At 47.0% G+C, this 26,290-nt stretch overlaps 1 protein-coding gene across 1 annotated transcript in view; it reads left to right on the forward strand.

Moving 5' to 3' along the window:
- The window catches only part of wnt3 (wingless-type MMTV integration site family, member 3), a 174,717-nt gene that overhangs the window by 70,233 nt on the left and 78,194 nt on the right, over window positions 1-26,290 (forward strand). Inside the window, exon 3 of the mRNA XM_072486989.1 lies at window positions 16,806-17,071. Coding sequence (XP_072343090.1) covers window positions 16,806-17,071 — 266 coding nt within the window. The remainder of the gene's footprint in view (window positions 1-16,805; window positions 17,072-26,290) is intronic.

A 26,290-nucleotide genomic window follows, 5' to 3' on the forward strand; every position in this document is an offset into this window, starting at 1 on the left:
CAGCTGAGGGATTGGTCATGACTGACTTTTTGGACAGCTTATCCATCCGAGCTGCGGAGTGGGAGAGGTGCGAGGAGTTGGAATCCCCGTTGGGACCAGAGGAAATTATGAAATGCATTGGGTTGATGCAGACTGGGAAAGCCCCTGGGCTAGATGGCTTTCCCATTGAATTTTATAAGAAGTTTACGGAGCAGTTGGTACCTTGAATTTTGGATATGTTTAATAATTCCTTTTCCTGGGTTTCATATCCTCTACCCTCACACAGGCCGCTATTTCCTTGATTATCAAGAAAGACAAAGACCCAACAGAGTGTGGATTGTATCGACCTGTTTCACTCTTAAATACGGATGGTATGTTACCTGCCAAAGTGCTGGCACTGTGGCTGGACCCCTGCCTCCCAGAGGTGATCTCAAAGGATCAGATCGGCTTTGTTCAGGGTCAGCAATTGTCGGCCAATATATGTCGCCTACTAAACTTTGTCTATTTCCCCTCCTCAGTGCCCAAACCGGAGGTGATCATTTCCTTAGATGCCGAAAAGGCCTTCGATAGTGTGGACTGGGAATATCTGTTTGAGATTCTTGGGAGGTTTGGATTTGGGCGCAGGTTTGACTCCTGGGTTTGATTACTGCATTGGGCCCTCACTGCTATTGTTCGTAAGAATGCTCTGAACTTTGGCTACTTTCTGTTGAATAGGGGCATGTGTCAGGGATGTTCACTGTTCCTGTCCTGTTTGCTTTGGCAATACCAGCTTTTGTTATCCGGGGCTCCGAGGTGGCCCACAATTGGGCCTCACTTCCTAAATTAAATGACACTAGTCTGGTTGATGGTGTCGAGTCAGACTTACAGAGATGGGATAACCTCCCCCTGTCCTTATCGGGCAGGGTTCAGACTATTAAAATGAACATACTCCCGAGATTTTTATTTATTTTTCAATGTCTCCCTTTTTTACTCCCTAAGTTCTTTTTTTTGTCAAAGTCAATAAATTAATGTCCTCCTTTATTTGGGCGGGTAAGACTCCAAGGATCCATGGGGCTTTACTCCAAAGAGATGGGCAGTCAGGGGTCTTGGCTCTACCCAATTTATTGTTTTACTATTTGGCAGCCAATATTCAGAAGATATTGTTGTGGTTCAGTGATCTTGGTTCCATATGAGGACAAATGAAGCTGAGCTCCTGCACGTTTTCTAGCCTTGGTGCAATAGTAACCACATTGTTGCCTTCTTCTCCGTAAAATTTTCCATGAATACTGTGGTGGTGTCCATCCTGAGAATCTGGGAGCAGTTCAGGCAGCATTTTAAGCTCTGATCCCTGTCTTTGTTAGTCTCCATCTGCAATAACCACCTTTTCCTGCCAGCGCTTTTGGACTCGACATTTAAGTTGTGGGAGGTGAAGGGATTGGAGAGGTTTGGAGACCAGTTTGTGGAGGGGAGGTTTGCCAGTTTTAGGGAGACAGAGGAGAAATTCCAACTGCCTGGTTCCAGTCTTTTTTGATAGTTTCAGATTCACGATTTTTTTCCCTCCTTTCCCTTGGCACCACCCTCTTCCCTGTTGAAGAGGATGCTGTCTTTGGCCAGGCCTGATGGGGGGACCATTTTGGGCATTTATGGCCATATCCTCTCAGCGGAGTCAGCTCCGTTGAGTGAGGTGAGTGCAAAATGAGAAAGTGAGTTGGGTGTCATACTGGAAGATGAGCTATGGATGGTCTTGATTAATAAGGGGATCAGGGGTTATGGGGAGGAGGCAGGAGAATGGGGATGAGAAACATATCAGCCATGATTGAATGGTGAAGCAGACTCGGTGGGCTGAATAGCATTATTCTGCTCCTTTGTCTTATGGTCTTATGGAGTGAGGCTCTTCACAGGGTCAACTCCAGATCTTCATGTGGTCAGCGAAGCATGATCCAAGTCAAGGTGGTACACAGGGCACATTTAACTAAAGCGAGGATGAATGATTTTTCTCTGGGGTGGAGGACAAGTGTGAGCGTTGCTCTCGGGGGCCGGCTAACCACACTCATATGTCCTGGTCTTGTCTGAAGTTGGTCAGCTTGTGGGCCTCCTTCTTCAACACCATGTTGAAGATGCGCAATGCTGATTTGGATCCATGACTACTGGTGGCCATTTTTGGGGTATCAGACTCGCCAGTGATTCAGACGGGGGTGAAGGCGGATGTCCTCATATTCACCTTGTTGATAGCCTAGAGCCGAGTTCTGCTTGGATGGAGGTCCAGTGCCTCGGTTTGATTGGGTGACCTCATGTCTTCCTTACATTTGGAGAAGATTAAGTACACCATTGGAGGGTCGGTAGAAGGGTTCTACCTAAGATGGTAGCCATTCATTTCCTTTTTTAAATAAATTTAGAGTACCCAATTCATTTTTTCCAATTAAGGGGCAATTTAGCGTGGCCAATCCACCCACCCTGCACATCTTTGGGTTGTGGGGGCGAAACCCACGCAAATACAGGGAGAATGTGCAAACTCCACACGGACAGTGACCCAGAGCCGGGATCGAACCTGGTACCTCGGCGCCATGAGGCAGCAGGGCTAACCCACTGCACCACCGTGCTGCCCCATTTACTTTTTTAAGGAGCTAGTCACCGTCAGCTGTTCAGGGATTTAGTTTAGTTTTTTAGGGTTAAGTTAATATGTACTTTTGCTGGTTAGTCTCGTTCTTTTTGTGTGTAACTTTGGTTAATTGTTTTGTATGATTGTGTTTATTATGAAAATTTTTTAATAAACATTTTTTTAAAAACTTAGTTCACATAGCATTCTGGCAGTCTGTAAACAGAAGCAGCTTTCACTGCATTGGCTTGGGCTGGACTCAAAGCTAAGATTGCAGAAGTGGAGGCTCAGCCATTAACCCACTGTGCTGTCTACCACCATGCCACCCACACTGCCCTTCAATCACCCACGCTTAAAAGCCTGCACCCTCGCCAGTTCTCTAATCTTCACGTTAACTTACTGAGCTGTTTTTTTTACAACATCCGGGAATGATGTTTTTATTTGGACACTGGGTATGGGTGATGCTGACAAGGGTCACAATTATTGTCCATCAGCTCTGAGAAGAAGATTTTTGAGCTTTTGCAATTTATTTTCACAATTGAATGGCTTGTTCTGCCACTGCATGGTAAATAATGGAGGGTGGGAATGTCTAGGTACCATCACTTAGCCTTTCTCTCCTGAAGGATGTTCGTAAAGTAGTTGGATCTGGTTCTATTGTGATGGCTGTTGGGCCCAACAAAAAATCTCACTTCTCACATTGTTGCAGTTGTGAAGGAATAACGTCCGTAAAACTATAGTCAAAACGGTTGGCTGCCACCAGGGCATTAGGAGTAAGGTCAGTGGGGAAGGCCATAAGACACAGTGTGAGGTTGCCTTGGTGTAGCGATACAATGAATGGTGCTCTTCATTTAACTTCCCTGATGTTTATAACATACATAAACTATTTGATTCATACCATTTTTACAAGAAAATATCCCTGATAATCAGCTCTCTCAGTTATCTTGTACATTATAAGATGCAGAGACAATGTATTATTGGTATTGTAGCAGTTGTTCTCTATTAGAACTAGGAGATACATATAACAATCCCATTGGAAATTTGATTTATCCAGTAGACATATGGGTGAATCTTCACGTCACACTGCAAATATCACCCATCTCTGCCTCAGCTCATCCGCTACTCTCACCCCCTCATGCAGTTTTGTGTTATCTCCAAATTCAATTATTCCAAGCCTCTCATATTCCACTTAAATAAACCTGAACCCATCCAGAACTCTGCAGATTACACCAAGTCCCACTTACCCATTATCCTTGTGCTCACCTGCTCTATTGTTTCCCAGTCCAGCAATGCATCAAATGTACAATTCTCACCTGTGTTCACATCTTCTTTCCTTCACTATGCCTGTAATGTCCTGTGGCCCGACAACCCTTCATGAAATCAGCAATCCTCCAATTCTGGCCTCTTGCAAAACCCTCGTTGCCTTTGCCCCCTGATTAGAAATCCAACTTCAGCCTCCTAGGCCCTAAACTGTGGAACTTCCTCCCTAAACCGCTCAGTCTCTGTATCGTCTCTAACCCAAGGGGTCAGACGCAGAGGGAGACGGATCCGAGGGAGAGACTAGAGCCAAAGTAAATTTACCCCAGTGGGAGACTAATCCTAATGAAAATTAAACCCAATGGGAGATAAACACCAGTTTGAAACTAGCCACAAAAGGAGACTAACCCCCAGTGGGAGAACAACCCCGGTGGGAGGCTAACCCCAGAGGAGATAAGCCTCAGTGGGAGGCTAACCCCAGAGGAGATAAGCCCCAGTGGGAGGCTAACCCCAGGAGAACGCCAGCTCAGGGGAGATTAATTTTAAATTGAAACTGACCCCCGAAAGAATTCCAGGCATGAGGTGAATTTTACAGTCCCGCCCAATCCTCAAGTGAGGAAACTAAGGTCACACTCTATATGAACAACCACCAGACAGACATGACAGGCTGACCTGTTCTAATTTCTACCTAATTTGTCTTTCAATTTCCTAATTTGACGAAGTTGCATCCTTTTGGTGAGTCTCTGGTTTCCAGCGCATCTGCTAAGATTTGAAGCTTCCGATCGGGACTCTGACGGTGGTTTTGCTGTGTCAATGGACTGGAAAGCTTACCTCCAGAAGCCAGTGCACACCGAACCCTTCGGGAAGGCGTTTTTAATATTATGCTGAGTTAGAGCTTGCTGTAAAGGTCTGCAGAAAGTAACACAAAACCCAGCAAATTATTTAACTATACTTTGATTCAGTAAGCAATGTGTCTGTTATATGGAGGTTGTATACTGGAGTATGCATGGACATTTTTGAATGTGTTTTTTTCAAATGATTCTGTGTTTTATTATGTTGGTTCTGACCAACCGAGAGCAGCTTTTCTTTTGCACCATAAGATGAATATTGTGAAAGTGTTGAGACTTGTGCGGCGCCTGCAGTCTGAAATTCCCTGGCACTCCGCCCATTCATAAAGGTGGAATCTCATTTGGCGAATAAGCGATTTTTTAAAAACCTCGTGGAAAGGTTCAGTAGCTGCGTATTGGCCAGCTCTGCCTGTCCCAGGAGCAAGCTGCTTGGGCCCATAACCCACGCCTTTCAATGGTGTATTAACAGAGAGGGTCCTGACACACAGCATTTCCCCTTCCCCATTCCGCACAGCACCACACAGTCAGCTTAAATCAGGAGTTGCAGTTTGAGTTTAATTCGTAGTGAGTTTATCAACGGGGACATAATTCGCTTTGGCCAATGGAATCAACTCCATTTTATTCCCGAGGGCTACTGAGATCTAATGTTAACGCTGCAATCATATATATAATGCTAAGAGCATGAATAAAATCTTGTAAATTATTCACTTTAAGAAACGATGTTCTGTAACATCGTCAATTTCAACATTACCTGACCCATCCTCTCCTCCTGACCTCTTCCCGACCCTTTCCTCTCCCTCGAGCCCCTCCTCTCACCTTGGCCCCTCTTCTCCCTTGACCTCTCTCCCTTGACTTCTCCTCTCCCCGACCCCTCCTCTCCCCCGACTGCCCACTCTCCCTTGACCCCCTCTTGACCTCTCCTCTCCCCTGATCCCCTCCTCTCTCTTTCCTTGACCCCTCTTTCACCCCTTATCCCTCCTCTCTCCATGACCCCCTCCTCCATCCCTTCCCCTCCTCTCTCCCTGACCCCTCTTCTCTCCTGGATCCCTCTTCTCCCCTTACCCCTCTTTCTCCTCTGACCCCTCATCTCCCTTGTCACATCTCCTCACCCCCTCCTCTCCCCTGACCTCCCCTCTCCCCTGAGCCCTCCTCTCCGCTGACCTCTCCCCTGTGGTAGTATGTATAAGGGGTAGTATGGTACCTGTGATGCCAAAAGGCTATTGGTAGACAGACACTGGGTCCTGATTGGATCTGCCGCCTTCTGGCTCCACCCAGTAAGGCGGAGTATAAGAACCCGGGTTCTCCCAGCAGCCGCATTCTGTAACTGAGCTGCTGGGGAACAAGTCTGCTTAATAAAGCCTTCGATTGACTTCATCTCTTCTCGTCTCGTGAGTAATTGATTGTGCTACAATTTATTAAGCAGACTTAAAAAGACAATGGAGCTCCGGATCGCCCTGGAGTGTCTGCGAATCAGACCCATGCAGCAAACTCAGTGGCCGTATTTAAACACTGGCTAGCGTGCTTCAAGGGATACCTCCGAACGGCCCCCGGCAGACCTACAGAAGACCAGAAAATGCAGATCCTGCATTCCAGGGCGAGCCCGGAGATCTACACGCTCATCGAAGACGCGGAGGATTTCCCGACGGCGCTCACCATGCTGAAATGAGTCTACATTCGGCCTGTAAACCAAGTCTACGCACGCCACCAACTCGCGATGAGACGGCAAATCCCCGGAGAATCGCTGGACGAGTTCTACAGCGCGCTGCTAATATTGGGAAGGAACTGCAACTGCCCATCGGTGATCGCAAATGAACATACGGAGCTCCTGATCAGGGATGCTTTTGTGGCAGGTATGACCTCATCCCAAATCAGCCAGCGACTGCTAGAGAGAGAATCACTAGGGCTCACGGAGGCACGGGCCCTTGCGGCCTCCCCCGATGTGGTCTCACAAAATGCCCGCGCTTACGGCTCCAACCGCGCGGCAGCCCCTTGGGCTCCGTGGACCCCCGCTGCGACTGACTCCCCGACACCCCCCATGGCCTGCGTGGCCAGAGCACCAGACCACCCGGGGGGGGCCCGCTGCTATTTTTGCAGGCAATTGAAACACCCCCAGCAGCACTGCCCGACCCACTCGGCCATCTGTAAAGGTTGCGGCAAGAACTATTCGGCGGTGTGCCAGTCCCGGGGGGTCGCCGCAATCTCCGGGGGAGAATGGGGACAGCAGAATCAACCCCCCCAACGATCCATGTGCGGCCAACGGGCGCCGCCATTTTGGGTCCCGGACTCCGCGCGGGGAGGATGTGATCTTGTGACCCTCCGGACACGTGCGATCCATAGGAGCGGCCATTTTGTCCGCCCCCGACCACGTGCGATCCATGGACGCCGCCATCTTGGCTGATAACCAAGGACCCCAGCATGGACGGCTCCACGGGGTCTGAAGAAAACGCCCCGATGCAGCAACCACGACTGGCTTTGGTGACCCTGGACCAGTCGCGGCCCCGGACGCTCCAAACGGCAACAACGGCGGTGCTGGTTAATGGGTACGAAACGCCATGCCGGATCGACTCTGGGAGCACGGAAAGTTTTATCCATCCGGATACGGTAAGGCGCTGTTTTCTTTCAATCCATCCGAGTACCCAAAAGATTTTCCTGGCAGTGGGATCCCATTCCGTAGAAATCAAAGGGTTCTGCATCGCGAACCTAACAGTGCAAGGGAGAGAGTATAAGAATTATCGGCTTTATGTCCTCCCCCATCTCTGCGCTCCCACTCTCCTAGGGTTAGATTTCCAATGTAACCTCCAGAGCTTAATGTTCCAATTCGGCGGCCCTATACCCCCACTCACTATCTGCAGCCTCGCGCCCCTCAAGGTTGAACCGCCTTCCTTGTTTGCGAACCTCACCCCGGATTGCAAACCTGTTGTCACTAGGAGCAGGCGGTACAGCGCCCAGGACCGAACGTTTATCCGGTCTGAAGTCCAGCGGCTGCTGAAGGAAGGCATAATCCAGGCCAGCAATAGTCCCTGGAGAGCCCAGGTGGTAGTTGTAAAGACCGGGGAGAAGCAGAGGATGGTCGTAGACTATAGTCAAACCATCAATAGGTACACGCAGCTAGATGCGTACCCTCTCTCCCGCATATCCGACATGGTCAATCGAATTGCACAATACAAGGTCTTTTCCACCATGGACCTTAAGTCCGCATACCATCAGCTCCCCATCCGCCCGAGCGACCGCAAGTACACGGCCTTTGAGGCAGACGGGCGGCTCTACCACTTTTTAAGGGTCCCATGTGGCGTCACTAACGGAGTCTCGGTCTTCCAACGGGAGATGGACCGAATGGTTGACCAGCACAGTTTGCGGGCCACGTTCCCATACCTCGACAATGTAACCATCTGCGGCCATGACCAGCAGGACCATGACGCCAACCTCCGCAAATTCCTCCAGACCGCTAACGCACTGAACCTCATCTATAATGAGGAAAAATGCGTGTTTAGCACCGACCGTCTAGCCATCCTTGGCTACGTGGTGCGTAATGGAGTGATAGGCCCCGACCCTGAACGCATGCGCCCCCTTATGGAGTTCCCCCTCCGTCACTGCTCCAAGGCCCTGAAACGCTGCCTGGGCTTCTCTTATTACGGCCAGTGGGTCCCCCACTACGCGGACAAGGCCAGCCCGTTAATTCAGTCCACTACCTTCCCCCTGTCGACAGGGGCCCGCCGGGCCTTCAGCCGCATCAAAGCGGATATCGCCAAGGCCACGATGCACGCAATCGACGAGTCCCTCCCCTTCCAAGTCGAGAGCGACGCATCCGACGTAGCTCTGGCGGCCACTCTCAACCAAGCGGGCAGAGTCGTGGCCTTTTTCTCCCGTACCCTCCACGCTTCAGAAATCCGCCACTCCTCAGTGGAAAAGGAAGCCCGAGCCATAGTGGAAGCTGTGCGACATTGGAGGCATTACCTGGCCGGCAGGAGATTCACTCTCCTCACTGACAAACGGTCGGTAGCCTTTATGTTCGATAATGCACAGCGGGGCAAAATCAAGAACGACAAGATCTTGAGGTAGAGGATCGAGCTCTCCACCTATAACTATGAGATCTTGTACCGTCCCAGAAAGCTGAATGAGCCGTCCGATGCCCTAACCCGCGGCACATGTGCCAACGCACAAGTAGACCGCCTCCAAGCCCTCCACGAGGACCTCTGCCACCCGGGGGTCACTCGGTTCTACCACTTTGTGAAGACTCGCAACCTCCCCTACTCTGTTGAGGAGGTCCGAACAGCCACCAGGAACTGCCACATCTGCGCAGAGTGCAAGCCGCACTTTTTCAGGCCAGATAGAGTGCACCTGATAAAGGCTTCCCGACCCTTTGAGCGCCTCAGTCTGGATTTCAAAGGCCCCCTCCCCTCCACCGACTGCAACACGTACTTCCTAAACGTGGTGGACGAATAGTCCCGTTTCCCTTTCGCCATCCCCTGTCCCGACATGACCGCGGCCACGGTCATTAAAGCCCTCTGCACCATCTTTACACTGTTCAGTTTCCCCGCATACATCCACAGCTATAGGGGGTCCTCCTTCATGAGCTACGAACTGCGTCAATTCCTGCTCAGCAAGGGCATTGCCTCAAGCAGGACGACCAGTTACAACCCCCAGGGAAACGGTCAGGTAGAGAGGGAGAACGGTACGGTCTGGAAGACCGTCCTACTGGCCCTACGGTCCAGAAGTCTCTCACTTTCCCGTTGGCAGGAAGTCCTCCCGGATGCCCTCCACTCCATCCGGTCGCTGCTGTGTACCACAACTAATCAAACACCTCACGAGCGCCTCCTTGTCTTCCCTAGGAAGTCCTCCTCCGGAACGTCACTTCCGACCTGGCTGGCAGCCCCAGGACCCATCTTGCTCCGAAAGCATGTGCAGGCGCACAAATCGGACCCGTTGGTCGAGAGGCTTCATCTTCTCCATGCAAACCCCCAATACGCCTACGTGGCGTACCCCGACGGCCGACAGGACCGGTCTCCCTGCGGGACCTGGCGCCCGCCGGAACCACACACACACCCCCAACACCAATCACCCCCTCCCTCCCGCCGGCGCACCCCACGACCAGTCCCTTCCCGGGTGGATCGGTCCTCCTCCCGTGCCCGCCAAGGAGTAGTGAAACAGGAACAAACAGCGCGACGCTCCCAGAGACGACAGTGCCCGAGCCAGCACCTGCACCACCACCGGGGCTGAGACGATCGACAAGGGCGACCAGGGCACCCACTCGACTCGTGGAATCCGCGTGACAAAGCAAAACCTGTAAATAATTCAATAGCCCAGTAAAGCCGCAGTGTAAATAGTTCACCGTTGAGATTGATGCATAGCACTGTGTTAAGATAATTCCAGTACCAGCTTTGTAAACCCCTACCACCGTGCGACCCACCACCCCGCCGGGTTCTTTTTTAACAAGGGGTGAATGTGGTGGTATGTATTAGGGGTAGTACGGTACCTGTGACGCTGAGAGGCTATTGGTAGACAGACGCTGGGTCCTGATTGGATCTGCCGCCTGCTGGCTCCACCCAGTAAGGCGGAGTATAAGAACCCGGGTTCTCCCAGCAGCCGCATTCTGTAACTGAGCTGCTGGGGAACAAGTCTGCTTAATAAAGCCTTCGATTGACTTCATCTCTTCTCGTCTCGTGAGTAATTGTTTGTGCTACATCCCCTTACCCCTCCTCTCTCCTTGACCCCTCCTCTCCCCTTAACCCTCCCTTTTCCTTGACCCCTCTTCCACCCCTTACCCCTCTTCTTCCTCTGTCTCCTCCTCTCCCTTGACACACCTCTCCTCCTGACTTCTTCTCTCTCCCCCCTTACCACTCCTCTCCCCCTTACCCCTCCTCTCCTCTTGACTCCTCTCCCACCCTTTACCCCTCTTCTCCCCTTACCCCTCTTCCTCCTCTGACCATTTCTCTCCCTTGACACATCTCCTCCCCTCCCCCTCCCCCCCTTAATTCTCTGGCTTTGTAACTTGGATAAAGTAATTTTTTTTAAATTCCCGCTAACCAACATTGGCTGATAGTTAGTCGGGAATTGAGGTGATGATTTGACAACCTTCTCACCAAGATATTCTTTTGAACCAAATCACAATGTAGAATCATTTTCATATAATCAAAAACTGAACATGCTGGAAAAACTCAGCAACTCAGACAGCATCTGTGGAGGGGAGGGGAGAGAGAGGGAGGTTGTTCATGTTTCAGATCGAGGACAAAAGCAATATCCTTCAATGTTGCTTTTTAAAAGATAGATGATTTTATTTCCAGAGCCAAAATTAGGTTTTGGCAAAGTGTGGTATGCTGGTAATACATCTGAGTGAGAGAGAGAGAGGGGGAGTTTATGCATTCATAAACCTACTTTTAATTTAAAAATAAATTATTTTCGTTTAGGACAGGTTAACAGCAAGTTACATGTAACAGCTGGCTGCAATAATAACTTGTCATTGTTGTATTGACCTGTTCTTTCAGTCAGAACAATAATCTATATCTAAATATATTCGGCCTCACTGCTGATAGATTACAGATATGCCATCATAAACACAGGGATGTGGGGCTTTGGTGTCTTGTGGAGAGAGGAGGTTTGCACTCCCCAGAACTGGGCCACTAGTTGATTGGTTTATGATGACTGATTGCATTTTGAATACAGTGAACTGAGTTTTTATTTTGTACGCTGACGTTTTGTTGATGTTGCTGTTTTGCTGCTGCCTTTTGGGGTGAGGAGAGGCAGTAAAGTGATCGCATTCCACAAAATTTATTCCTTTTCTCCCAGTGGACCCTTCTCAAGAAAGGTTGATTTCGAGAAACGAAATGCCTCAATTGAATCAATGAAAAAAAAAGCAAATGGGTGGATTTCGAGCAGAACGTGCATATACCATTATTTGAGCTCCCAGCGGAGTCAGAGATAAGTGTTCTTTTATAGTTCAAAAAGATATCTGGAACATTCAGCCCCCCCTTTCATATATATTAAAAATTCTACCATAAACAGTCTGTCCCCTTTCATATTCATTAAAAGAAATTCTACCTGGAACACCCCCTCATATTCAAAAAACAAATCTATCTTGAACAGTCAACCCTGTCCTTTCATATTCATTTAAAATAACTCTATCTGGAACAGTCAGCATATATTTCTTGGGATTTTTTTCATGCCCTGTGGTTCTGTCTCCAGTGTGCAGAGACATTCTTTTCCCTCTCTTTTTCGGAAATTTCTCGCTCATCAATCAGCCCTGGGGCTGTGGGGACAGGGTGCTGAGATTAGCCGGGGAGTGTGTGCATGTCGTGGCCGGGGACACCTTCACCCTGATCCGTGCCGCCCCTCAACCCAACCCCCGAGCACCAGGTCACTAGGCCCGACAAGATGTTAACGGCCTGGTTCTGCCTCATTACTGCCATTTAAATTACATTTTTAAAGCATATCTCCTTTAAATAAAAAAAAAATCATTATTTGCTTCTGGGCAGAAATGCTCAGGATCAGTTTTGATGCTTCATGAGCTAAAGGGATTAAAAAGAGCAAAATAAGCTTATACTGAGAAAAAGAGTTAAGCTTGTACCCCACTGCGAGAAAGGGCAAACCATATCAGCGCGAACTAGTGATTACGGCCATAGCTGCGCCATTCACACGCCCTTTAGTCATTTTGATGAAAGTGTTTCAATAGGGATTTCCTAGTCTATCCCACCCGATTGGGGACACACTAGAATTAAGAATAGTTGGCTGTTGCTACGATTTGTCAGGGAATGCCAGAACTCTGCAGTGGGTAACGTTGCCTGAAGTAACTCTGTCCATTGTACTAATAATACAGTGTGACACTGAGCTAACAAAGGCAGATTCAGACACTCAGCAGGTAATGGAGCTCATTTTCTAGGCATGAGAGTCAGTCTCTGTCCTGAGCTGTCACAGGACATTCCCACACCTCTAGCATCACTGTCTCACACTTACTCTCTCATGTAGTCCCAGGACAAGCCCGCTCCTCTATCAGCATTTTAGAATGACCGTGTCTCGAGGGTCTTTATCCGTTGCTTTTCCACCATGTTTTTCTTTTGGCAGCTCGTTTACAGTCACTTTGTTTTGTTCTAACCTGAACTTGCTCGGCTCCTGGCATCTGGATGTTCCCATGGCTTTCAACTCTTCCATTTTGCTGTCTACGAGACAATTCAACAGCCTTCTCTCTCTGTCTCACCTTCCCTTTCTGATGTTTAGGACAAAGGGTAGGGCAGCACGGTAGCTCCAGGGTCCCAGGTTCGATTCCCGGCCACCAAACATTACTGTGGGTAAACAGGATCTCTGTGAACTGTAAGATTTGAATATATAACCTATGCTGATACTCTAGCACAGGACTGAGGGAGTGCTGCAATGTGAGAGGTGCCACCTCTTGCATACAGCCCAAACTGAGACCCTGGTGGATGTAAAAGATTCCACGGCCCTCCGTCATAAAGAACAGGAGAGTTCTCCAACGACCTCTCCCTCGACCAGAAACCAGAGCTGGTTATTTGTTTCATTTCAGTTTGTGAGCGTGTGCTGCAATCAATTTGTCTGATGTTTGTCTTACACTGCAGCATTGACGACATTCCAAAAGTGCTTTATTGGTCGTTCAGTGCTCTGGGACAGTCCGAGGATTGAGAAAATGCTGTATAAATGCAAGGTTGTCTTTCTCTCTTCCTTTTGGCCTTTCCTTATTTCTTGCTTTCCTTCCTTTTCTCTGTATAGTGCAGCTTTCCAAATTCAGTCACACTGCAATGCACTGACACAATAATAGAGGATAGAGACGATTGACAGCATTATCTGTGCTAGACAGGCAAATGTGAATAAATAGGCAACAGGTAATGCATGTCTCCATTCTGGAAGTAAATATCGCAGTCCACACTCTTTGCTGGATCAGTATTCGAAAGGTGCTGAGCAGCTAGCTTCTAGCTGCAGAGATCCTAGTTAGACAATGATATTAAGGGTTATGGAGTCATGTTGGATCAATGGAATTTAGGCACAGAGCAGCCTCGAGTTGACTGATGGGCAGAAGAGGCTCGAGGGGCTGAATGGCCTACTCCATGGCAAATGGCCTCAGTGTCCCTGGGCCAAGAAGGAAATAAAATAGACAAGTTTCCCATTCTTTATCATCTCCTGCTGGGCAAATTAGATAGGGTTATCGGGATAGGGCGGGGGAGTGGGCCTAGGTTAGGATGTTCTTTCGGAGGGTTGTTGCAGGCTCGATGGGCTGAATGGCCTCCTGGACTGTAGGGATTCTATGATGGATTTTTGAAGTTAACGTGAGACTGAACTATGCTTTGACATCTAATGCAGTCGGCCAATTGTCTCCGAGAAGACTCACGGGTGAAGGTTAGCCATCCTGCAAAGTTGTAGCGGCCACCTTGCGCCCCAGGAACCCTGCTATAAAAAGAGAACATCTGCATTTATATAGCGTCTTTCACAATAACAGGACTTTCCAAAATGCTTGACAGCTGAGCCATTTTTTGAAGTCTAGTCAGTGTCACAGTGCAGGAAATGTGACAGCCAGTTTGATTACAGCAAGGTCCCAGAGAAAACGAGGAAAATAACATGGGACATGATAGCAGTGTCTTTGGTACAGGGCAGAAGGGATTTGGAGATGGGCTGGAATATTTTATAAGAAAAAGGAAGCTTGCATTGAGTAAGTGAATGTAGAAATGTTGCAGTGTGCTGCCGTGCCCCTCTGATGTGTGGTTTTCTCACTTTCCCCCATTTTTACTCTTCCCTGTTCTCCTGAAGGTGCTGAATCTTCAGGATTCCCAGACAGTGCTATCTCTCACTATCTTGCTAAGCAACCAAGGAGCATTTGCAAAATATGTTTCTGTTCCATGGCATCACAGCTCTCATTGCCCTGCACATTTTGCATCAGAGCCATGCAGTGCTTTGGGAGCAGGGTTGGGAATTGTCTGCTGCATCGCTGTTGAGTAGGAAGGATGTAAACATTGGGACTATCAGTATATAAAGCACCAATGTCAGCCGTACATTGGGGAAGAGGTGCCAAGCATAGGGCTGGCACTTACAACCCACACACAGAGGGGAAACGAGAGAGTTAAGGACATAGCCTGGGTTTACTTTTGTGTCACCCCAAGCACTGTGGGAATGAAAGAAAGAAAGGGGGCGAGAGAGAGAAAGAAACGGAGAAAAAGAAAAAGAAGGAAAGAAAGAGAGAAAGGACAAGGGAAAGAAAGTGAGAAAGAACAAGGGAAAGAATGAAAAAGAACGGGAGTGAAAGAGGAAGAAAAACAAAGAAACATTATATGCTATAATTACAATATTAGGAGATCCTAATGAAATTCCCCTGATTTGTTTTTAAAGGAGTCTTGGTGTTGACTAATTTAAAATAAATGGGATCCTATTAAAACACTGTCTCAAAGAAATGCGATACAAACCCATTAAAATTTATATACTATTACAAAACAAAATTTGCTTTTAATTAATTGATGTAGAAATCAGATGTAATCCCATCTAATTTGTGCCAGAAGACGCCAACATAACTGGCAAGATAATAATGGAGGATTTGAAGGGAGACCCCAGTGTGCAATTCAATGGATGGGATTTGTTGATGTTATGAAAGGAAAACTCAAAGATTATCAGAAAACCTCCGAAACTCAGTTGAATGCGTTACAATTACCACTGGTGCTCCTTTTAACGATGTGGGGCTCACCATCAGTGGCCCTTTTAGATTAGGAAATTGCACCTAATAGTAATTATTATAATAATCTTTATTAGTGTCATAAGTAGGCTTACATTAAAACTGCAGTGAAGTTACTGTAAATATAATAATTCTATGTAATAAATTTGTAATAGTTCCACATAATAAATGGCCAATTTTAAAGAGATAGTGTCAACTTCAATGCCCTTTTAATGAGAGGAAGCTTACCATTAGTACCTCTCTTAATAGAAATGTGGGTGCACGGTAGCACAGTGGTTAGAACTATTGCTTCACAGCGCCAGGGTCCCAGGTTCCATTCCCAGCTTGGTCACTGTCTGTGCAGAGTCTGCACGTTCTCCCTGTATCTGCATGGGTTTCCTCTGGGTGCTCCGGTTTCCTCCCACAAGTCCCAAAAGACGTGCTGTTAGATAATTTGGACATTCTGAATTCTCCCTCTGTGTACCCCAACAGGTGCCAGAATGTGGCGACTAGGGGCTTTTCACAGTAACTTCAATGCAGTGTTTATGTAAGCCTACTTGTGACAATAAAGATTATTATTTATGCCCCTTTCAATATGGAAAACTCATTATTTTAAATAGTGCCTCTCATCACCTTTGGGCAGGGCATCTCCACCCAGGTGTTTATTTGGAGATTCTCACCTTCAATTTCATGAGTGCTCCTTTCCTATCGGTCACATGCTATACTATTTCAAATAAATATGCAACAGCTGCCTCGGTACATTTGGTCTCAATGTCTCTGAATAAGATAGGAAAAATAATAGGCAAAAGGTCCCTCCTCTGATTATAATCCAGTAGCGCATGTTGAAAATTGAGCTTGAGTTTAACTGTGAGACCCCCACACTGTAAATAAGTCACAGATGAAGAATAAAGCATGGGGAACTGACATGAGCGAGAGGAGGGGAAAAAAGGAAAATTATCCTGGAAAAAAGGCACGATTGCAAACATATAATGAAGATCAAACACTTTAAAAATGAAGAAGAATTCTCTTTCCACCCAGGTTAAATATTTCTTCCTTGAACAGGGGATTTGCAACAGTAAATACATTAATTAAGCCAGAACTATTTGTAAGATGTAAATTAATTTTATTCCTCGCACAGTTGAGTTTAGCGACACACCCCAGGCCAGTTTTCTAAGACTGTTTCTAATCCTTGGTGTTTTCAACAAAATAGAACTGAACAGAAATTGAAGCAAAATTAAAGCATTGTTTAGGTTCATTATTATTTAAGAGGCACAGCTCTCTTTAATCCACAATACCATGTCTGCTATTTAATATAATATATACTAATTAAATTTCAAAGCGTGAAAGAAACATAAACATTGGCAACAGACATGCTCACAATGGTTTACAGATAAATCATGTTGTTAGTGCATATTAAAAAACATGCCCCATTGACTTCTTCTCTGTGGCTGTGTTGAAATCTATGCACATCCCTGATCTCCTGTCCTTTCATTTTTTTTTTGTCTTTTAGCCACCCGGGAATCAGCCTTTGTCCATGCCATTGCATCAGCTGGAGTAGCGTTTGCCGTGACACGTTCTTGCGCCGAGGGCTCCAACACTATCTGCGGCTGTGACTCCCACCACAAGGGCCCACCAGGCGAAGGCTGGAAATGGGGGGGCTGCAGCGAGGATGCTGAATTTGGCGTGCTGGTGTCCAGGGAGTTTGCCGATGCACGAGAGAACAGGCCAGACGCCAGATCTGCTATGAACCGGCACAACAATGAGGCTGGACGGACGGTAAGAAGTCAGATAGCTTTGGACTGGACTGTGTAGGGTGCATGGAACCACATTATGTTTCTGACTGGATTGAGTAGGGTTGGAATGAACCATATTTTATCATTTAAATTTTGAATTGAAATTTAATCTGAATATTTTGACAAAGAATTGCAGCCATTTTGTACAAATCAGGTTTTTTTTCATGTTGTGTGAGGGGGACATTCACCCGGACACTTTGAATCTTTAGATTGCTTCAGGCTTAGTTTGAGGCTTCAGTTTAGGGTTTTATCTGAAGGATAGCTACCCGACAATGCAGCACTCTTGCAGTACTGCACTGCGCTGATGACCACATTAAGCACTTGTTTTTGAGAATGGGAGCTGAATGCACACACACCTGACGCGAAGGCAAACGTTCCACCAACTGAACCAAGCTGCACATACAGTCAATGTATCTGACTGATGAGATTACGTTAGATGAATTGCAGGGGGCTGGGAAGGCGAGGTGGATGTGCATTTTCCTGCAACCACTATTGCAGTGCAGTCGCAGCTGTACAATGTTATCATTCATGTCAATTTAATTGCGGTTTCTCTCTTTTCTGTGGAGATTTCCCAGAAAGGATCGAACAAAAAATCAAACACTGTCAACATGGAATGGTGGACTATTTGCTTCTTAACAAAGTTGAATAGCAAACATGAAGGGATGAATAGGTTATTCCGCTCTTCTACTGTGTTTGTACATTACAAGTAGAGACATGTGGTCTCCCTCGAATACCTTTACTTTATAATAAGAAACACATTCTCATTTCCAGACCAACAAAAATTGTGGATGTGTGAATATGCCGCTGACAATTTGGGGCTTATAAAGTGACCCCATGGACTGGATCTTCCACATCGGAACTTCATTTGGGCAGGGATCAGTCATGTTAGATTCCTGCTCACCTTTGCGCCCATCCTCACTGTTCTTTCGAACAGATGGCTGAAGCATTCGATATAAAATAGGTGTGTGTGTGTTCAAATAAGGCAGTAATGACCTTGTGAACTTAGCTTGTGTCTGTATCACTTCAGTGCCCTCCAGCCATGTCCTTGCCTGTATGAATTGCCACCCAAATATTGTTGAGGCAAGGAAGTAAGTGGGTTTGGAGAAGACAGCAGCTATACTCTGGGGATCCACAAAAGGCTTATGTCTGGCAATCGTGGTGATTTTGTTTTGTTGTTCCCAGTCTTGCCATTGTCCTCCCACTCCCCTTCTACACTCTCTTTCTACCTACATCTGTGACTCTACTGATACCGTCTGTCACTTCAACAATTTCCATATTCCTGGCCCTAACCATCTCCTCTTCACTATGAACACACAATCCCTCTACACTTCCATCCTCCAAATGGATGGTTTCAAGATCGCCAATTCTTCCTCGAATGGAGGCCCAATCAATCCCCATCCACCACCACTCTCCTCTCCCTGGCTGAACTTGCTCCCACTCTGAAGAACTACAATTTCACTTCCACTCACTTCCAATAAAAAGTGTTGCTATGAGTACCCGCATGGGTGCTACCTATGCCTATTTTTTGTGAGATATGTAGAACATTCTTTATTCCAATCCTACTCAGCCCCCTCCCTCATTAATTTTCCCGGTACATTGATGACTGTATTGGCACAGCTTCTGCTCTCACCGTGAACTGGAAAATTTATTTGACTTTATTTATTTTTTCAAAATAAATTTGGAGTACCCAATTCATTTGTTCCAATTAAGGGGCAATTTAGTGTGGCCAATCCACCTAGCCTGCACATTTTTGGGTTGTGGGGGCAAAACCCACGCAAATACAGGGAGAATGTGCAAACTCCACACGGACAGTGGCCCAGAGCAAGGATCGAACCTGGGACCTCGGCGCCGCGAGGCAGCAGGGCTAACCCACTGCGACACCGTGCTGCCCCTTGACTTTATTTCTAATTCCCTCACCTTCACCTGATCCAACTCGGACTCTTTCTCTCCTTTCCTGCATTTTTCAATCTCTGTTTCTGGAGTTAGTCTATCTATTAATGTTCACTACAAACCCTTACGGCTACTTCAATTACACTTCCTCACACCCTGCCTACTGTAAGGACTTCATTCCATTTTCCCAGTTTCTCTGCCTCTGTCACATCTGTTCTGATGATGCCACCTTCCACTCCAGTGCTTCTATATATCTTCCTTTCTCCTTCACCAAGGATTCCCACTGAGCATGACTAACAGGTCCTCAATCATGTCCGATCCATTTCCTGCACTTCTGCTCTCACCCATTCCCATCCCTCCCATTACCACAATAGGTTTTCCTTGTCCTCAATTTACATTTCACCAGCCTCCCCATTCAAAGGATCATTTTGCCATTCCACCAGCTCCAGTGTGATGCCAACACCAAACAAATGTTCCCCTGCCCTCTCCTTTCAACAATCCAAAGGGACCATACCCTCCACAATAGTCTGGTCCACTCCTCAGTCACCACTAACTCTCCCTCCCTTGCCTATGACATCTTTCCATGAAATCACAGGAAGTACAGCACTTCCCTTCTCACTATCCAAAGCTCCAAGCACCCCATAGAAGTTAAACAGTGACTTATTTGTACTTCTTTCAATTTAGTATACTGTATTCGCTATTCACAACGCCGTCTCCTCTAAATTGAGGAGGCCAAATATAGACTGGATGAACACTTCTGCTCAGTGCACAAGCATAACCCTGAGCTTCCTGTCACTTGTCACTTCAATTCTCCCCCTTGCTCCCACCCTGACCTTTCTGTCCTTGGCCTGCTACACTATTCCAATGAAGCACAACACAAGCTCAAGGAACAGCACCTCATCTTTTGCCTTAGCACTCTATAGCCTTATGGACTAAACATTGAATTTAGTAGCTTGAGGTCGTAGTCTCTGCCTCCATCTTATTCTATGTGTTTTTTAAAAGTTTTTTTTTGCTGGTTTGTATCTTTATCCCTTCATGTTGCATTCATATGGCTGCTCTCTAGCCATCCCCGCCTCATATTTTGTTCTTTACTATTCTCATGATCACTCTCTTTGGTTTTTTGAATCATAAAATCTCTTGATATTTAATCGCTCCTGCCCTCAGCCAATCACAGAGCTTCCCCTTTTTTATCCCTGACCCTTCCCCTTGCTTGAAAACTCTTACATTTCTATCTTTCTTCAGTTCTGATGAAAGATAATCAATCTGAAACATTTCTCCCCACAGATACTGTCTGACCTTCTGAGTATCCCAGCATGCTTTGTTTTTATTTCATTTTTCCAGCATCCACAGTATTTTACTTTTGCTCCGATCTCCAACTGTCCAAACAACAGTGTTTGAGTAGACCACACTTTACTAATATTAACACAACCATCCGTCGCTGTCTATGTAGAAGCCATAACCACCCTCAACGGACAGTGTTCAAAACAGATGTGAGATAGAACCGTGGAATTTCAACAGTGCAGAAGGAGGCCATTCGGTCTATCGACCCTGCACCAACCCACTGAAAGAGCACCCTACCTAGGCCCACTCCCCCACCCTATCCCCACGTACTGTGCACATCTTTGGACTGAGGGATGAAACTGGAGCACCTGGAGGAAACCCATGCAGTTACGGGGAGGACGTGCAAACTCTGCACAGACAGTCACCCAAGGCCGAAATTGAACCCAGGTCCCTGCGCTGTGAGGCAGCGGTGCTCACCACTGTGCCATCCTGCAGAGGATCATCTGCATGATGTTGCTGCAGGGTGTTGCTAACTTTTGGTTGGCTCTTAAATGTTGCTCGTTGTGCCTTTACTTAATTGGCTCTGTTTCTATAACCTTTGCTCCAGAGTCGCTAGGTATCTTTATGATACCACCACGAGGTTCAAGTTCAAGTGCTGATCAATAACTCGATACACCAATTAGTAAGATTCAAATCAAAACACATTTATTATACACAATCAATCACCACTCATGCATAAAACTCTACTTACTAGACTATCTCTAACACTAAAAGGCCTATACTTAGCTTTGGGACTGGCCCACCAGGTCAGGGGAACAAATGGCCTTTTGTTCGATTCTCAGTCTGCAGGATTCAAAGCTGGTATGGACTGGTAGCTAGGAGCGCCTATCTCGTAGTGTGCGTTGACTGGAGACTTACTTGGTTGATGCGGCAGCTAGACAGGTCACTGCCAAGGGTTGTTTCGCACTGCTGAATGACCCTGCCAAGAAGGACAAATTGAACTTGGGGACTCTACTTTATAGTCCCCAGGGGCTTCGCGCCGTTCGAGGCGGACCCCATATCTGGTTCCAAGTGATTGGACTACGTTCCGATCACTTGGATCGATTTCTCCAATACTGGAGCCGTTCCCTGATCGCGGGGCGGTTCCTGAGTGTCCGTTGGCCTACCTTTGTCTTGGCTCCTACTGGCGCCGAGGAGTCTGGCTTGGCCTTATTCACCTTAAATGTTTCAATTGTTCCCGGGGATCGCTCATTAGTATGCAGATGGTTGCTGTCTGGGTTTCTGCAAGTTCTAATACACAGGAAACTTTGCACCTGCTAGTTTTTCCTGGCTTGGCTGAATTTCCCTGCATTCTTTGCGGATCTCCATTTTAAGTCGGGAAGTGGCCAACCCAGGTGGCTACAAGGGTCATTGCAAGTTGCAATTGTGATATTAATTTGGAAGCTGTCTGGTGTGACAAATCAAATGAATTCATCACTTTGAAGGTTTGTATAATCACACCGTTTTGGAATTAAAGGGTAAACAGTGTAAAATGTATACTTGAATGTTACAAAGGGACAAGGTGAATATTTCAGCAAATAATTAGCAACATAACTAAGGAATCACTTTAAAACAGAAGGTTTGGTCTATTAGAAAACTGAGAGACGGACAGAACCCCTTTGATAATGTGCTGAGGTTGAGCCCACAAGTGGGTCCCGCCCAACTGTATGGTCTGACTGAAGGTAGCCAGTTAAGATGTCACCTCTGGGACCAAATAGCATACTGGGCAGAAGAGGAACCAAGTTGAGTGGGACCGCAGCAATGACCTGCTGGCCGCTCCTCCACCTGGGAGAGGCAGCTGCTGCTTCTTGAGGCAGGGGATTCCGAGGGCCCCTCAGAAGATGTGTAAAATTATTAAAGTTATTTGTGGCCACAGCTGCCAGTCTAACATTCAGCAGAAGAAACCGCTCCACAAGATTGTCTGAATCTGCAGCTATGCCCCAGTGGAAAAACTTGCTCAAGGGAGCAAGGGGGAATAAATAAAGGGAGCCTTACTGGCCCCTCTTCACTAAGTTCCTGGCCACATATCCAATCTGACCCCAACTGGTTAGTTATTTTCCACTAACTGGCTGCCTGTAACTACTGGGTAGATAGTCGCTTCCATTACTTACTCACCTTCAGCAAGATCGCCCAGCAGTGGCAATGCTTCGGGTGGTTGACCTGACGTGCTGCTCTGCAAATTTCCACTGCCCCAACACCCACCCAACTCCAAAGGCCAGTTCAGCACGGCTGGTAAGGTGCCACCCAAAGTGAACAGTGCTATCTGCCTACGGGCATTTTGTTTCAGTTGGTCCCAGAATATGGGCGGCATTGACAAAACCACAAATATTCGATTGCAAAACTGCTATTGGGCTTTCCCCTTGAACTGGTTTTAGCTCAAACATTCCAAGATACTGACCAGAAATGATGATGGAATGATGAGATATAAATGTGAGGGACATGGAAATAAGCCAGGATGGTGTTTGACTTGAACCTTCTCGTCATTCTGCGGGGCAAATGTTGTAAGGGCTAAAGACGCAATTAAAGTAATTTTAATGTTTTGCTGGAGTAGATCATATCAACTGCAGTAGTACTGCACTGGTGATGCAGATGGTGGGGATTGAGACCACAAACAGGGCTGCTAGCAATCAAAAGTGCTTTGTCCTGAATGGTCACAAGCTTCATTATTTTGCTGCGGGGAGTCCTGAGGAGTTTGCAACACTTCTAAATGGAACCTTGTAGATAGTGAAATGAAATGAGGAGTGGAGGTCAGAAAGAATGCTCTCCCACTAGGCTGCATGCCTGAACTTTGTTCTGTATGAAATATCACAACTTCGTACACCTCACTAATACATCTAATGTGTTGTAAATGCTGGCTGCAAATGACCACAACGTTTTTCAGGGAACATTGGTCAGATGGTGAATTCCTCACTACAGACTTATTCAACCTCTACCTTCGCTCTACAGTCACTGTGCTGTATGTTTGCTTGTTCACAGCTTTTGTTCACAGCTGACCCTCAATAGATGGTGGGGAACTTGGCAATGCTGATCCACTTAAAGTTTCAAAGATGATAGCCTCTACTTTGAGATGGCCAATACCAATATTGTATGTTACCTGCCACTTAGCAGCCCATGTTTGGATGTTCCCAGGCCTTGCGGTAGGCTGGCATGGTTGCTTGGGTGTCGGACGATAAGGTGCTGAGCACTGTGGATTTATCAGTTAATAGACCCCCATCCCCACTCCCCTCTGACATTATAATGGAGGGAAGATTATCGATTCAGCTGCTGAAAACCTTGGGTTAAGGACACTTCCCCGGGAAAGTCCTAGGATTGGCCTCTGCCTGTCACCATTCTGTATGCCAGGGAAAGGTTTCTTTTTGAACTCCTCGTCACCAACACGCCCCTATTTTTTGGTGGCACTTCTTAGTGATATGGTAGGTTGAATACAGCCTTGCACGATACAATATTCAGGATCATATCTCTTTGATGCCAGAAGGAAATGCAGAGCAATTTTGAATGGAAACCTTGTGCAACATAGTAAGTAGAGTAGGCCATCTTGTTGGGCAGTTGAAAATAATGGCATCATTAACTCAAGAGGGTAAAGAGGGGGGCAATGCACCCTGTTGACAGTCAGGGAGAATGGTGTTTAGGAGTATTGTAGAAGCCAGGTATTTCGAATACAACTAGTATAGGTAAAAGATAGCTGTTTATGCATAAATATTAAGCCCCAGTTTTAAATACCCATTTATACAGCATAATTCACTTTTACTGAGGTCCGTTGTTCTGGCAAATGCATATTTTCAAAGTCAGTGTGACATTAAAACAGCACAGTTGCAAGACAATTTGACACTGCTTGTGCTAATTGTCAAGGACAAGGACTGAATACCATAGCAACATGAAGGCACCATTGTTCACAATGCAGATAACAGCTAAGTCAGCAGAAGACCAGTTTTTGTTGGTCAGAATATCACATTCCATAACATGAAGACATGAAACAATTAAAAGCTAATGTTGCACATTGAAGATGGACGGCTTGCCATCAAATCAAATGTGTTTGAGTCTAACCCAAACCAATTAGGATTATATTGGGGTGTGATTAGATGACTTAAGACAGACATGAAAGTGTATAACTAAAAAGTTTCCGCCCGCCATTTTAGTGTTGTGTGTGTTAGAACATAGAACGATACAGCGCAGTACAGGCCCTTCGGCCCACGATGTTGCACCGAAACAAAAGCCATCTAACCTACACTATGCCATTATCATCCATATGTTTATCCAATAAACTCTTAAATGCCCACAATGTTGGCGAGTTCACTACTGATAGAACATAGAATGATACAGTGTGTTGTGTGTGTTGTGTTGTCTTTCTGTTCGTTTAGTCAGTTTTGTCCTTAATAGTCTTTCTGTTAGTGTTGTGGTGTTGTGTTGTCTTTCTGTTAGTGTGTTAGTCTGTGTCAGTGATGTAATGTACTTTTGACTTTGACTTTGAGTTTGAGTTTAGCTGAAGATTAGCTCTCTCTCTCGCTTCATGTTTCATTTCCAGACTTTGACCTTTTAAAAGTTACTTTCGAGCTGTCTGCCTAAGCAAAAAGATAATGGGCGAAATTCTCCGGAAACGGCGCGATGTCCGCCGACTGGCGTCCAAAACGGCGCAAATCAGTCGGGCATCGCGCCGCCCCAAAGGTGCGGAATACTCCGCATCTTTGGGGGCCGAGCCCCAACCTTAAGGGGCTAGGCCCGCGCCGGACGAATTTCCGCCCCGCCAGCTGGCGCTAAAGGCCTTTGGTGCCCTGCCAGCTGGCGCGGAAATGACATCTCCGGGCGGCGCATGCGCGGGAGTGTAAGCGGCCGCTCACGGCATTCCCGCGCATGCGCAGTGGAGGGAGTCTCTTCTGCCTCCGCCATGGTGGAGACCGTGGCGAAGGCGGAAGGGAAAGAGTGCCCCCACGGCACAGGCCCGCCCGCGGATCGGTGGGCCCGATCGCGGGCCAGGCCACCGTGGGGGCACCCCCCGGGGCCATATCGCCCCGCGCCCCCCCAGGACCCCGGAATCCGCCCGCGCTGCCTTGTCCCGCTGGTAAGGTAGGTGGTTTAATCTACGCCAGCGGGACAGGCATTTTAGCGGCGAGACTTCGGCCCATCCGGGCCGGAGAATCGCGGGGGGGTGCCCGCCAACCGGCGCGGCGCGATTCCCGCCACCACCGAATAACCGGTGCCAGAGAATTCGGCAACCGGTAGGGGCGGGATTCACGCCAGAGTCCGGCGATTCTCCAACCCGGCGGGGGTCAGAGAATCTCGCCCAATGTCTGTAATTCTCTGAAAGCTTCGAATTGCCTTTTAAATGACTTTCAAATTGTAATCAAGCAACTACAAATAAAACAACTCTTTTTGGCACCTGAGAAGTTTTAACTGCAAATTTCTGCCGAGTCCCAGTAATCACAAAGTGCTACTGGTAACCGAATAGTGGAAATGATATAAATTCCTTCAGCTTTACACAGTCAAATAATACTAGGAATCCAACAACTTGGTATAGTCCATAAATATTACAAATCTTTCAACCTGTCGTATTGCGCCAGACTTTGATTCATCAACTGAGCTTCCCCCAACTTGGCGTAGATCGGCAGGTTAAGATTCCTATTAAATTGCAGATTCTAACAAGTATGGTCAGAGGAGTCCCACTGCTGTGAAAAGATTGAACAAAGACTGAAGGGATAGGACCAGGGTGATTTGGTAGCGGCTTGAGATGCAACATCATATTTGGAGACTGAAGGGAAGAAAAGGGGGTTAGAGATGGTGCAGTGCTTGGGAGCATAGTTAAAGAAGGAATGACTCTATTTACTGTGTTAATTCTCCAGTGGTGGAAATGTCAGACAGTAGATTACATTGCAGAACAAGCTTGGTACTGTAAATGAGACATTAGCTATTCTGGCATGAGAAACATCCCATCCAGGTGTTTGCTGTGTATAAACAGATAGGTGGCGTGAAGCCAGTGTGTCTTTCTGGCACGCACTGA

The sequence above is a fragment of the Scyliorhinus torazame genome, chromosome 21 (assembly GCF_047496885.1).
Source record: "Scyliorhinus torazame isolate Kashiwa2021f chromosome 21, sScyTor2.1, whole genome shotgun sequence".
Classification (NCBI taxonomy): Eukaryota; Metazoa; Chordata; class Chondrichthyes; order Carcharhiniformes; family Scyliorhinidae; genus Scyliorhinus; species Scyliorhinus torazame.